Source organism: Neofelis nebulosa, chromosome 8 (genome assembly GCF_028018385.1).
Source record: "Neofelis nebulosa isolate mNeoNeb1 chromosome 8, mNeoNeb1.pri, whole genome shotgun sequence".
In the NCBI taxonomy this organism is placed as follows: Eukaryota; Metazoa; Chordata; class Mammalia; order Carnivora; family Felidae; genus Neofelis; species Neofelis nebulosa.
Window position 1 is genome coordinate 108566016 of NC_080789.1, and position 14729 is coordinate 108580744.

The 14729-nt window shown below is 48.6% G+C and overlaps 1 protein-coding gene across 20 annotated transcripts in view; it reads right to left on the reverse strand.

The window, feature by feature from the left end:
- MICAL3 (microtubule associated monooxygenase, calponin and LIM domain containing 3) overlaps positions 1 to 14729 on the reverse strand; it is a 235862-nt gene that overhangs the window by 21599 nt on the left and 199534 nt on the right. For 16 of the 20 annotated variants that reach the window (XM_058744271.1, XM_058744280.1, XM_058744273.1 and 13 more), the window contains 5 exons: positions 11347 to 13198; positions 10732 to 10826; positions 6151 to 6201; positions 4647 to 4757; positions 2775 to 2868 (listed from right to left, as the gene is read on the reverse strand). In XM_058744271.1, the coding sequence (XP_058600254.1) occupies positions 2775 to 2868; positions 4647 to 4757; positions 6151 to 6201; positions 10732 to 10826; positions 11347 to 13198 (2203 nt within the window). Of the gene's footprint in view, positions 1 to 483; positions 1449 to 2774; positions 2869 to 4646; positions 4758 to 6150; positions 6202 to 10731; positions 10827 to 11346; positions 13199 to 14729 lie in introns of those variants that run through there. The other 4 variants (XM_058744276.1, XM_058744289.1, XM_058744284.1 and 1 more) reach the window with 3 other exon arrangements.

Genomic DNA, 14729 nt, shown 5'->3' on the forward strand with positions numbered 1-14729 from the left:
TGGCTTTTGTGTTTACCACATGCCTGGGGGCTTTTCTCTCAGATCTACTCTTTATAAGAAATAAGGAGCTTCTGGGGCGCCTGGGTGGCTCAGTCGGTTAACAATCCGACTTCGGCTCAGAGGGTCATGATCTTGCAGTCAGTGAGTTTGAGCGAGCCGTGTGTTAGGCTCTATGCTGACAGCTCAGAGCCTGGAGCCTGCTTTGGATTCTCTCTCCCCCTCTTTCTGCCCCTCCCCAGCTCACGCTCTATTCTGTCTCTCAAAACTGAATAAATGTTAAAAAATTAAAAAAAAAAGAAAGAAATAAGGAGCTGCTGTTAGATTTGTTAGTGATTCAACTGTGAAAACAATTCCTACTGCTCCACCTTTAGCTTCTAGCATGGAGGTAATTTCAACTGCACACATCCTGAGACACCCAAGTGAACTGCTAAAACACTGTCACCATTCACAGCAACTCCCTCTGTGTGTCAGGATGCTGTCTCCACTGGGCCCTGGGGAGGAGGCCTGTTATCACTGGAGGTATTTCCAAAATGGTGCTTATCAACATTCTTTTTGATTTAAACTTAACTTATAATTTGGCTGCTAAAAAACAAGTTTGAAAACCATTGACTTAGATGAAATCCTGGTTATATATTTTTATGAAAAGATAATTACCTAAATAACTGGAAAGGGGAACTTTGGCAATCTTCCATGTCAAAGGGTAGATTTTTCTATGACCCCTTGGCAGTCAGCAGCTTGAATAACATGGCCTGTTACAGAAATACTGAAGCAATACCACAGACTTGAACTGCATGGGACCTGATAGGTGCTTTACAGAAACCATCAACCCTGGGGCGGGCCCACTGGAATTTCAGAACCCTGTGAGGAGGAGGCAGAGACTGTCTTCCTTGAGAACTTATGCTAACAATGAAATGGAGAAGCACATGCTGGTTGAGTTATTCTATGTGTTGGAAGATCTATCCCTCACGTTCCATCTTGGCAGAAATAACCTGTGGGAAAGGATAGGAAGGAATAAAGGTGGGCCAAGGCTCCCTCCTGACATCTTCAAAAGAGAAAGCAGTGATGGTAGGGCTCTGGGAGTCCTGTTACAACTGGTGCAGAGCATCCCTGCTGGGCTCAGGCTAACTCCCTCTGGGTGGGCAGGCTTTACTAAGGACGCCAAGTAAGCACATGCAGGGCAGGGAGCCAAAACAAAATGGTGGGGGACATCACAGCTTCATTTGGAAGCCTGGAGACCATTTCAGGTGAACCCAAATCTCCACTCCTTGACACAGGGGCCAGTGCTTGCCTCGCAGTCACACGTCCCAGGCTTTTGGCTGACTGGCTGCTCAGTGGTTCAAGCTTTTGCTTTTGGTGGCCCAAGCTTCAAGCAGTAACTCCAGCGTCAGGTAAGGCACAAAACCAAGAACATCACATCCTCATCTTTCTCTCCCATCCCATCTCTTCACCTGAAGGTCATCATTGAATCGACTGGTCAGCTGCAATTTCTAGGCCTTGAAGGGCTTGGAAAGATCCACTTCTATGCCTGAACCCTGACACCCCCCCCGCCACATGAACTTTGGACCTACAGAACCATCTTGACATCAGGCACACACTGTGAGGTCAGCTCAGCAAGATCACATGGCAGCAAATGGTCCCGTTCCTGACTGCCTCTTACTGGTTCTGCTTCAGTTTACAGAGAGCCTGCCCACCAGGAGATGTACCACCCCTGCCCTTCTGCCATGCTAGAATAAGGAGTTAGGGGTTACCGCAAAGTTAGGTCACCTCCTTTCTTCATCCCCAGCCTCACAACTTGAATGCTGAATCTGGAGGCCTGGGCTCTCTATAAGGAGAGGGAAGTTTCCCCATCCAGACACTGGACCGAGACTCATGGACTCTTGAGAAAGCAGAGATCAGTCACTCCATGCCTGAGTTGGAGCTATAGTTGGGGTTGGCCCAGTGGTTTCAAGGTCTTGAACCAACAGGGCTTCTTCCTAGGCCCTTGGGACTAGGGATGACTCAGGTTGTTCCTTGCTTTCTGTGTGCCCAACTGTGCTGAATCCACCTCACAGGCTCCTTGGATGAACGGTGGGGGTGATTGCACTATGTTCCACAGCTCTTCCCTGGGAATGGCAGCCACTGAGCATGTGGTCCTCACAGCCATTTCCCAGTGTCTACTCTGTGCTGGCTTGCCATCATCCCCTGAGCCTGTCCACCTTGCCCTGAGTGACCAGCACACTAGGACACCTGTGTACTCCACACACAGGAGGCAGTGAGGACTCTGTGGGGCACATGCCCTCCTATTCCCTGTGAAGTCTGAGCAGGAGAGGGAGCCCAGAGAGCTAAAGACTGGAAGTGGCATGTGGGAAGCAGGCTGAGGGCCCTGCTCGTGCAGTTCTGTGATGGTTCCTTTTGGTACAGTTTCCCTCATTCCCAGTTATTTTCTTCTAGAGAAAATGATGGGGTGGGAAAGGAGGAGGAAGAGAGGAGGAGGAGGCCCAGTGCTTGCCACCAACAAATGAAGTGGACTGAGAGTTCGTTCTACAGATAAATGGCAAGCCCTCAGACAGGGCAGAAGAACAAGTCCAGGCCTTGGGGCAGTCCCAAACAGAGATGCTTTTCTTTTCCTCTGCTTAGCAGGAAGCCCCAATCTCGGTGATGAAGGGCCCCAGAGAACCCTGCTGGAAAAGAAGCTGAATTCCAGACGAGGTGACACAAAACTAGCCTCCCATGGGGTGGGGCCAGGGGCTTTCCTTTAGGAACAAACCTCCTCACAAAGGAGACCCAGACAATACCTGCTTCACCACGGAGTGCCTTCTCCACAGCAACCCCTCTTTCCTCCAGCTGCCTCTGCTTCTCCTCCACCTGCTCCAGCTGCCGCTGGATAATCTACAGGAAAACAGAACAGTATAAGTACCCAACTTTCTCTCTCACCTCCTAGCTTTCAGGAAGACAACTAAACTGTACAAACACAAACAGGGAGAAAAACAAATTAGGTCCAAAAGTTGGAAAGTAGTCCATGGGCATTATGCCCAGAGTGTGGTGTGATGACCACCTACATCGAATCCCCCAGGGCCTTGTTAACTATGCAGACCAGGGCTTGTCATTAGTAAGCACCACAGTGTGTGGGTGCACATTAAAGGAGCGACCAGCCCTCTGTAGGGCAGTTCAAAGATAGAAGTGGATATAAGCTCCTGCAGGAAGGACTGACATTCTGCAGCCTAAGTAAGACCTTGCTAATAGTGAGGTTGCTAAAGCATTAGCAGGCGTTTTTGGAGAGTACTGCAGAAATCTTGTCTCTAAAAGATTAAAAAAAAAAAAAAAATCTAGAATGGAGCAATATGCCAGAATCTGTTTGGAAGCACACAGTGAGAAGTTTCTCTGTCCATGGGGACTGATAATGGTTACTAGAAGGACATTCAACCCAGCAGCAGCCAATGGTGTATATCTGGAGAATGTCACACAGAAAATGAAATAAAATCTGGGAATCCAATCAATGCAGAGAATGTGGATACAGAATAATGTTCAAGAAAAGGATTAAAAGACTGGTGGTTTTGATGCTTGCTAAACATGGAATTCAAAGGTGTATCTTTGTTGGTATTTGGTTGGTTTGCTGTTAATGTTTCTCATTGTTGTATGAATACAACTATATATATATATGTATATGTATGTGTATGTATATACATGTATGTATATATGTATATATATATATATATATACACACACACACACACAATTTCATTAAAAATCTTTTTTTAATGTCTATTTATTTTTGAGAGAGAGAGAGAGAGAGCTCAAGCAGAGGAGGGGCAGAGAGAGAGAAAGAGACACAGAATCCGTAGCAGACTCAGCACTGTCAGCACAAAGCCCGATGTGGGGCTTGAACCCATGAACCGTGAGATCATGACCTGAGCTGAAGTTGGATGCTCAACTGACTGAGCCACCCAGGCAACCCTCATTTTAAAAACCATATTAGGGGCGCCTGGGTGGCGCAGTCGGTTAAGTGTCCGACTTCAGCCAGGTCACGATCTCGCGGTCTGTGAGTTCGAGCCCCGCGTCAGGCTCTGGGCTGATGGCTCGGAGCCTGGAGCCTGTTTCCGATTCTGTGTGTCTCCCTCTCTCTCTGCCCCTCCCCCGTTCATGCTCTGTCTCTCTCTGTCCCAAAAATAAATAAAAAAACGTTGAAAAAAAAAAATTAAAAAAAAAAAACATATTATATTTAGATATCTTCTATACTTCATATAAAAAATTATTTTTTGTTCCATGAAGACAATCTAGAATGGTCTAGGATCTGTGAGGCCTGAAGACAGAGGCTGATGCCTGGAGGACAGCTCTGACCTGGAAACCCCAGGCCCATCAGAGGCTGCCAGGTCACCTCTTGACAACAGCTGACTTTACAATGATTACTCCAGAGCAAGGAATTTAGGAAACTCAAAGCATGGCTCTTCCTTTCCTATGAGTAACTCCACAAAATCAAGACTTCTACAGTTGCATCGAGCCAGATGCTTGTGGCCTGAGACTTTGGGGCTATTCTCTCAGTTATCAGGGATACCCCGTCTACCTCTGCTCTGTCCTCTTTACCTACCCTCATTGTGGACAAGGACAAGCATGTTAGAGAGGAGGGTGCTCTTTCATACTTGGAATTGTGGCCCCTTTGGGGATTTTACCTGAGCTCGGTGTAGCCGCTTCAGTTCCTCTTGCTTGGCCTGCCTCCTAGCTGCCTTCTGCACACGCCGGGTCAGCTTGGCGTTCAGTTCCTCCTCTGTGTAAGTTCTTGGCTGGAGAGAACGAGAGAGATTTCCTAAGTCAGGCGCAGCAGGCCTGGGACAGGTTTGGGTGCTGGTTGTCAGGGGGCACAGTGAGCACTGTCCCTAGGTTGCAGCTGCCCTTCTGTAGAGTGCCCGTGGGGTGGACAGGGAGCCGTGAGGTGTGTGCAGACTCCCAGGCTGCAGCTCAGTCAGAGGCTTCACTGACACTCATCCTTGCTGGAGCCCTAAATACTACAGGGTACAGCTAAAGATCTGCAAGTGAGATACTTCCCCACTGTGACAGGGACAGGAGGCTGAGTAGGGACTGACTGAGGGCCACATGCTCCTTTATCACAGAAATCACTTGTTTCCCACATCAGGATGTCTGGTCTTTTTGAGATTTTCCAGGGGTAAAAATATGGTAATTAGTTCCCCTAAGCCTCCTGCTTCTAGGAGACATATAGGGAAAGGAAAAAGAAAAATCAGGATCCTTTTATTTTCTTATTTAGTATCAAATGCTACTTTCTTCAGATGAGTGATATTTATAAGGTTCTTTAAGAAGTAACATCTGAAGTAGAGAAAATTGGGATGCCTCCATTCTAAGTTTGAGTGAACCCCAAACTAATATAGTCTGAAGGGACATGTGGAGGTGAACATGGACTGACTCCAGGGTCTGCACAGAGGCAGCAGTGGGCCACTGAGAAGGAGGGAGGAAGTGGTCTGGCAGGGCGGTTTCAGCCAGTGCAAGCCCTGAGGAGGCAACAGGCCAAATCCAGGGCAAATCCACAGATGCATCTGCCTGACAACCCCACCTGCAAATGTGGGCACCAAGGGCACAAGGCAGTGTCAGAAGCCTGGAGTAAACACTGAGCAACCACCAAGAGGCACATGCTGGTGTGGGGGGGGGGGGGGGTCGTCTGCTTCTATTCCTAACATCTTATTTCCTCCAAGGAAAAAAAAAAAGAGAGAGAGACTTTGATAGACTTTAAAAGGTACTTCCAAATTCAACTCAGGAGTATAGTCTCATAATCTTTATTTTAAGAACTCAAGTGATCATTGAGAGCCAACTGAGCAGGTAAGTCTGAAAGGATCATCATGGTGTTCTAGCGCCCTAAGCATTTCACCTCGCAGGTCACAGAGCTGAGGGCTCGTGAACTCCCGATTCCTGCGGTGCCCAGTCCCAAAGGGGCAGCCCTGGAGTGAAATTACCCACATGCACTCCAGCCAGTGAAGAGCAGGGGATCTCACCTTCCTCCATCATGACACAGCTAAAGAAAGTTCTGCTGCCAGTGTTTGCTACTGCTCCATGCATGTGTGAACAGTTAGTGAGGATGTGGCCGGAGGGCCAGGGCTGGGGGCTGCTCCGGGTGGTTAATCACAGACACGCATGCAACAATGACCAGCCATGGGAATGAGACACTACCTTTGATGCATATGATCTCCTGAATGCCAAGGCGTGTGGTACATAAATCAACTTTTAAGGGGATGGCAACAGAAAACAAAACAATAGTAATAATAACAATTAAAAAATTAAAACTAGAACACAGAAATGGAGTAAAATCAGTTAGAAGTTTAAAACAAACACACAAGACTAAAGACTTAAAACATGTGATTATTTTTCACAGTGTCACACAGGACTGCATAAGTGAGGAACCTGATTACATAGACCCCAGCAGCAGAGTCTCCGTGAAACCCCGGTTTTGAATAAGGCCTGGGTTCACTTTTATACTGAGAAGACAGCTTCTTCCTCACTATGCCCCAAATCTCTGTTCTCTTTTTACTCTCCCTTGTGTATAATAAACGAAAACTGTTCAAATATACGGTTATATATGCTACTTCTCCTTCAGTATAGCCCATTTGCTTGTGGAAATTCAGACTACTTCTTTCAGCTCAGTGTTATGGTGGGGGGGAGGGGGACAGGTGGTGGGAAATTCCTGTTGCCAGGGACACAGACCACAGATACAGGGCAAACTGACTATAAAACCTGTTCTCTTCCAAAAGGCTTTCTCCTGGCAGTGTTCTTTTTTATTTATTTTAATTAATTTTTTAAATGTTTATTTATTTCTGAGACAGAGACAGAGCATGAGTGGGGGAGGGGCAGAGAGAAAGGGAGACACAGAATCAGAAGCAGGCTCCAGGCTCTGAGCCATCAGCACAGAGCCTGACGCGGGGCTCTAACTCACAAACCTTGAGATCATGACCTGAGCCGAAGTCGGTCGCCCAACCGAATGAACCACCCAGGTGCCCCTCTCCTGGCAGTGTTTTTGAACAGGGCCAAGGTGGGTTTCCAGGGGACCACCCAGAAATCCTGAATGGGGGTAGGGGTCATTTCTTGATTATACAGTGTGATAGAGACCTCAAATAGCATAAATAACTGATATTCACCAGATATATGTCAGGCACCTATGTTGGTGAATGCAACCTCTTCTCCACTAAACCTTGAGCAGAGCTGCCCAGAGCTAAGGTTAGTTACATTTGCTCTCTCGTCTTCTCACCAGCCCCAACAAATGGCTAAAAGGCAGTAAAGGAGTAAGGGAGGGGAGAAGAGCCAGGAGCTCTGGATGCTGCCGACGAGAGATTCTGAGAGCTTCAGGATAGACTGCAACCCCCTGTTCCCTTGTTGCTTCTCTGTGCATCAGTGGGGACCAGTATAGTGGGACTGCATTTCAAGAGCACAGTGGCTCAGAGCAGAATGGGTCTCCCTCCTAGCAGTGGCACTGAACTTTAAGTGTGTATGTACTGCCTCAGACTGACTCTTCTCTGCCACAAACCAGAGGGAGAGGATGAATCTCATTATAACAACAAGTCCATTAAAAACACAGAAGACACAGAATTTCCCCAAGCAGCAAGTAAACCACTCCACAGGAACTATGTAACCACAACCACAAGGAATAGCACTTAGCATCTGTAGCTGTGGCTGGTGTACAAAGTAAAGGGAGTGGGGGCAATCACCTACTGATTTCTGGCAGAAGACAGGTACCAACTTGGCAGGGGCAGCGACTACAGGATTGAAATCATGACGCATCTGTGCTGTGCTGAGAAAATGAGGCCAGCCACAGAGCTGAAGCTTCTGCTATGAAACGCCTTGGCCTGACCCAGCGCAAATGACAGGCCCGTGGCTAGGCCACAGCGATCAAGATGCAGTGCGCCATTTGTATTTAAAGTAAGACTGAGGAAAAGAAAAGAGGTGGAAGTGAATTAACTTTGGTTGGTAGGATTACAGGTGATACATACATTTAATCTGTATTATCTTAACTTTTCTACATAAGCATTTTCAATAAAAATAAGTTGTTCTCAGTTCCAGTTGTCTTTCTTTCTCTTTCTTTCTTTCTTTCTTTCTTTCTTTCTTTCTTTCTTTCTTTCTTTCTTTCTTTCTTTCTTTCTCTTTCCTTTCTTTTCTTTCTTTTCTCTCTTTCTTTCTTTTTTTTGAAATGAAACAAAACTCAGGTACTTGTTTCACAGATGCCTGACTCAGAGATGGGTCTATGATGCAAGAGGAACCACTTCCCCCAACTGTGTGGGCCCGGTTGCTCGGGTAAGGCATGTCAACAAGATGCTTCTTCCTGAGTCAATCCCAGCCACACTGTCCCTTTAGGTATCCCCTCTCCCTTCACTTCCTGCTCTGAAAATTTTCAAACATAGGAAAAGTTGAAAGAGGACAGTGAACCCCTAGGCCCAGATTTGCTAAATGTTAGCATTTTGCTATGTATTTGATATATATAATCTTTATACATCTTTAAAAAAATGATTTGTAGGCATTTTTTATGCCTACAAATTCTAGCATGTTCTTCTTAAGAACAGATGTTTTCCTATATGACTGTAGTACCTTAATGTCTTACAAGGAACCTGGCATTGATGTGATAACATTGCATATCTACACATATTATACCATCCATGATCAAATTCACTTAATTATTCCAAAGTGTCCTGTATGGCTGTTTTTGTTTGTTTTCCTGCTTTAGCTTCCATCCTTAAAAATACATAGTACCTGCTCTCGCCCAGCCCGAAACCACACCATGGTGGGATTCTGGTCAACATGTCCTAGGCTCAGCTTTGTCTTGAGTATTCTTTGCTTAGCCTATAGCAAATGGCTCTGCCTCTGTGGGGCACACATGGAATGTGAAGTCCCCAAGGCCTCCAATTCTGGGGTTCTAGGAGTGGGGTCCATGACTTGTTGTTCATGTAGGAGGGGAAGAGCTACCTATGGGGCCAGTAAGGCCCCAGGAGAGGCTGTTGTCAGTGACATGTATTACCAAGAACATGGCCTTGGCATAGCCAGCTTGGGCAGCCTGCCACTCTGCATTCTGCCAGGATTAACTAATAGAGAAACAGTGGAGAGACTGACCACAGATGGGTATTTCTGACCAACAGGAGACGAAATGGCTGAACGTCTGCATGGAAGCAAAGTGACCTTGGACCTTGGTCCTTCATGGACCCCCCCCCCCCCCCCCCAGCCCTCCCTATGGCCGTGCCAGTCCCCAGTGTCAGGACGTGTTGAGGGACCCATGTACATATCCAGAAGCAACTCTTAATTCCAATCCCAGGATCAATACCACTGCCTGGGAAAGCACTTGATAGGAGGCACATGAAACCAGGTCTCTGCAGGAGAGAAGGCACACAGGTCCCAACCCTAACTCAGTGCTGTCCGTGCTGGCTCGGCTGGGACAGGTAGAAGTTGGCTCTGCACACGGAGGGCAGGATGACAGGCCTGGCTGTTTAGGTATACTTCTAGGAGAGTGGATAGGTAAATAGCTGGCATGGCCAAGGGAGACCAACAGACCAATAATGAGAGGAGAACTAAAACATGGGTTTCCTCCAGTTGACCAAGTTGCTAAAAGCTGGATTGGGCTGGGAGCAGGGAGACTGGAAATGGCTGCAGAAGTCTTCTTTACTGAACAGGTGTGTGCAGGGCATAGGTCTGCTATGGCAATTGCCTGGAAGTTGATGGAGAGGGCAGACTCAAATCCAAGCCCTGGGGAGCCTTGTAAAGAAGACACATGATGTTCTGGGGAAATTTTTCATTCAGAAAAGGGAGCTGAAAGTAGCTGGGCTATCGGCTGGGACAGGAGGGTGAGTATGTGTCCCAGGGCCAGACAATGGAGATGGAACAGCTTCAACCACTCCTGAGTGCTGCCCAGGCCTTTCTGGATTGTAGTCCGCACCCCATCATTGTCTCTGTGACACAGAGGTTGTGTTAGAACTTCTCTAATCCCTCTCTCTCTTCCACCTTCACTGTACCTACACAGAGCTACAAGAGCCCTTGGAAACCAAAAGATTGAATAAATATCCAAGGGGGCTAGTGATGAAGGAGCGCTCCACATTGAGGTTTTACTTTTCAGGAGACTTGAGTGGCCACATCATCTCCTAAGCCTGTAGTAAGAGGGACCAAGTCAGATACACAGTGCCCCACTCAGCACAGAACCCAGGGCAGTTTCCTGGACCAGTTCTTTTATAGCAAAAATTCCTCTCTAATCCACAAACATACAAAGCAGGGGTGATTCAGCCTCTGTCTAGAGATGCCTAAACCGTGTTGTCCCTGTCCAAGCCTCTACCAGAACGTGTGGCACGAACAACCCTTATCCTGTCACTCTGGGCATTGGTGGATGCTATTCCACATGGGATCTTTGAGGACAAAAGAACAAATGGACAATGCCAGCTGCTTGCTAAAGATCTAGTGACTCTTTGAGTGTGGAATGCCTCTGTCTTCTTCCCAAGAATTAAACACAGGAACTCTTGCCATTGAAGCAAATAAGCACCAGCTGTTCACTGAAAAAGCCCAAGAAAAGAGCTCCCTGTATGTGTCTCTTACTTGGAGCTGGGCTGGGCTCAGGAGACAGCTGTGTGTCTACTGGGAATTAGAGGAGGGTGCTCACTTTCAACCCAGAGCTTGAGATGTGCTTTCCCTCTCTTCCACCTCACCAAAGACCAATTACACAGAGGATGAGAGTCAAGTCCTTGACCCCTTCTGAAGCCCCGTTACGGACGGGGCCTAGGGCCTACATACCTCTCGCCTGGACTTCTGGGAGGACCTCTCAAGGATGTCATCACTGGAGAGGTCAGAATCCTCTGAGAAACTCAACTGGCGCCGCAGCTGCAGCTCTAATGGGATGGAAAGAAGAGGCAAATCGAGGACACCACAGTACTTTCCTGATGTCTACATTCACACAAGCTGCCCAGGGGAGTGGGGTACAGATTTTATTTCTTTCCAGTCTGAGTGGCTCTTAACCCATAGTGGGGAGCCAGGAGCTTGGAGGCTGACACCTGTGCTGGCCGGGGCAGCGCTAACACTGAATAGAGGCCTGCCTGGTTCCTCCCGGCAATGCTGCGCTCTGCCTTGCTCAGAATCAGGCTCTCCTCTGAGGTGGTGTGACTTGAGGAAGTGCACAAACCTCCCAAGTCTCCCTTAGTCAGTTTCGAGCCGGGTTTTACCATTAGTTTATCACGCAGAATATGCTGTGTGAGCTCATGGTTCAGTTTCCTTCTCCCTCACCCCATTAGCATTGCTCCTAAGGACCCGTAGGGAGGCAGCATGAGGAAATGGATCTTAAGAGAAGAAACGATGGCTGAGAACACACACCTTATGCCCTGCCCCAGGAAGGGTCCCTTGGTTCTGACGTACCTGTTCTCACGACAGGAGACATCCTGTGCTTGCCAGAGTCCACAGTGGCACCGCTGGAAGGGGTGCTGGAACAGGACTTGTCATCACCCTTCTTCTTCTTGTCCTTCTTATACCCAGAAAAGACTGACTTCCACAAGGACTTGGGTTTGGCGGCTGCTTCCTCCAGGAGGTTTGGGCTGGGCTTCTCTGGGGGCCGGCCCTCACCTTTGGACTTCTTCTCTTTCTTGTTTCTGCGGGGGGAGAAGAGTGACGATCTCTTCTTGCTCTTCCCACTGGAGCCCTCGGATGAGGTGACTGAACCATCTGGGCCCCCTGAGTCCGACGGAGGGGAGAGGACCTCCTCACTAGTGGCTTCATGCTTCAGGGTGGGCTCCCTGGGGCCTTTGAGAACCGGGCGTTTAGGGGACTCGAGGCCAAGTTCTTTGCCCTTGGAGGGAACTGAGGAGGCTTTGCGGGAGGTGCCTCCTGGGGGCCTGGAGGTCCCAGCCGCCATCTCCATCTCCTTCATCCTACTCAGCTGCTTGGCCATAGCGTCTCTCAACGCCTGGCTCTTCACAGACTTCTCCCTGGCTCGCATGCGCTCCTCAGCCAGCTCCTTGGCTTCTGGAGAGACTAAGGGCAGGACCCTCTTCTGTGGCTGGACCCCACTCTCCAGAGTAGGCAACCTACCATTCTCCTTGGTTAGGGGTGGATGGAGGGGCCTCTCGGTGCGGGACCAGCAAGAGGGGGGTGTGAAGAACTTCTCCTGCAGACTCGAGTCCTCTGTCTTGTCATCATAGGTGTCCTCCACGTCATCAGCAAAGGGGATCTCATCCACACTCTCCACAAACGACTTCCGCACCTCTTCTCGAGGGGGCTGGGCAGGCTCTCGGGGGGCCCTCATAAAGGCTGCAGGTGGTGGGGGTGGGATTACTGAGGCCTTGGGCTCGGTCTCCTTATGCTCATAAATCTGATATGGCTTCCTTCGAAGAGTTGCAGGCTCCTCATCCTGGGGTGGGGGTGGGGGTGGGCTTGAAGGAGGAGTGAGCATGGTGGAGTCAGAGGTGTTGAAGCTCTGGCTGCCCAAGGTCTTCATATTGGAGGAGCTCCCATGAAGGCCCAACCCAGAGCTGCTCGACAGGTCTCTCCTCTCCTCCTGGGAGCTTTTCAGCTCTCTGTCAGATGGGGACTTGGGGGTTGGCAGCGAGGGCTGGTCGCCATCTGACTTCGGCAGGCCCAGCCTCTTAGGAATAGGTGGAGGTTTTAGAAGCTGGAGCCCCTCACCCTGAGGAGACTTCTCAACTGAATAGGATTTTAGGGACACTGGTTTAAAGGCCGGGGAGGGGAAGCTGGACTCGGACACCTTGCTCCGATCCACGGGTGTGAGTCCGAGGCTACGGCGGATCTCGGCACTCTTCATCCAGAACTCTGCCACCAGGTCATTCCGCTTCAGGGCTTCATCCACAGCAAGAGGGCTGCCCAGTCTGTCCTTGGTGTCCCCTTGGGTCTTCAAGGGGAGGGGAGCCAGGGGGATGGGTGTTTTGGCTGGAATGGGCTGGAAGCATATGGGGGACTTGGTGGGGGACGGGACAGTGGCCTCAGAGGAAGGCTGGGGTTGGGAGCAAATGGGGAGCTGGGTAGTGGTGGGGGTAGAGGTGGCCAGCGGTGACAGGTGCTGTGAACTAACTGGGGAGGTAGGTGTCCTGGCTTCTGGCAGAGCCACTGGCTGTGATCGGATAGGAGAGTGCACAGCTCTCTCATCACTGGGCACTTCTTCTTTGGGCTTCTCTTTGGGGAGCAAAGGCTCAGGGAAAAGGCTCTCCTTGGGCAATTTCACCTTGGTAGCAACAGAGGCAAGTGGGATTCGGGCCCCCTACAGAAAAGGAAAACAGAAGCTGCTTAGAAGGTAGTTTGATGGTCAGCAGAGACCCCTTGGGGAGCTTGCTCAAAGGGCCTGTGTTTGTGAAATAAATTCCTCTCTGCCTTTTAAGCTGTTAGCCAAATGGCTCCAGGAGAACCTTTCTCCCCCTTTCTGTTCTATTTGTTCAATTTTTAAAACCACTCTACTTTGTTGAACAGACTCAGCCTTCAGGGTTTGGTTCACCTCAAACACATTCTATATTCTTTGTGCACTAAAATGGACACTGGCCAAAGCGCACTAATGGATCCAGCTCTCACTCCTGACCATCGACCCCAAGAGCTCAAGATCTCTGATGTATGAAAATACGGACCAACACTTTAAGATTTAAAATAGATATTTTCAAATTTTAATTTTTTAATTTTTTAATTTGAGAGAGAGAGTGGGGGGCGGGGGGGGGGAGGGTCAGACGAAGAGAGAGAGAATCTTAAGCAGGCTCCATGCTCAGTGCAGAGCCCAATGCAGGGCTTGGTCTCATGAACCCTAGGTTTACAATCTGTGCTGAAACTGAGTCAGATATTCAACCAACTGAGCCACCCAGGAGCCCCCAAATGGCAATTTTTTATACTCTACACATCATCCTTCCCAGGAAGCTCAAAGATCCAGACATTTCTGCACGAATCCTTATATCATCCCACCCGTGAGTCCCAGTAAACCTCCCACAGTTTCACAGATGAAATCACCAAATTCATCTTGGTTCTTGGAATCTCAAAGACCAAATCAAGCTAACCCAGGTCTTGAGTTTGGCCTCCCTCCCCGATGTGTCCTCCAGATAGCATTTCCCAAAACATGTTCCACAGGACATACTGCTATGATCTATTTACGTAGCATTCTCCAATGCGTGGCTCACATGCCACTGGTAATCTGGGTGAATACATATATATTTTTAAAGTTTATTTATTTATTTTGAGAGAGAGAGCAAGAACAGTGGTGGGGGAGGGGGAAGAGAGAGAGAGAGAGAGATTGAGAGAGAGAGAAAGAGAGAGAGGGAGAATCCCAAGCAGGCTCCATGCTGTCAGCACAGAGCCCAATGTAGGCTGGATCTCACGAACCATGAGATCATGACTTGAGCCAAAGAGTCAGATGCTTAATCGACTGAGCCACCCGGGCACCCCTGGATAAGTATTTTAAATTTTAAGTCATACATTCATTTTAACATAACGCTAAGAAACAAACGTATCTATCATATCAAACCAATGATTCCACAACAATTATTGCTTTAATTTACAAATAAAGTTACTTTTAAAATGGCATGGTACGTGGACACAACAGAGTGACACGGTGGGAAGACTCAGGTTTGGGATTGGTACAGTGCAGGGTTAGGGAGCTGCTGCCCAGACTGCCTTGTCCTCATGGTGAGGACTAAGCTGGAACCCCAAGGCCACTCCTGTTGTCAGCAGCCCCACTTAGTACAAGATGCAAAAAAATGGGCTGACACCAAGGGCCTAAGATGAGGGAGTTAATATGTCCACTCAGGATCCTATCA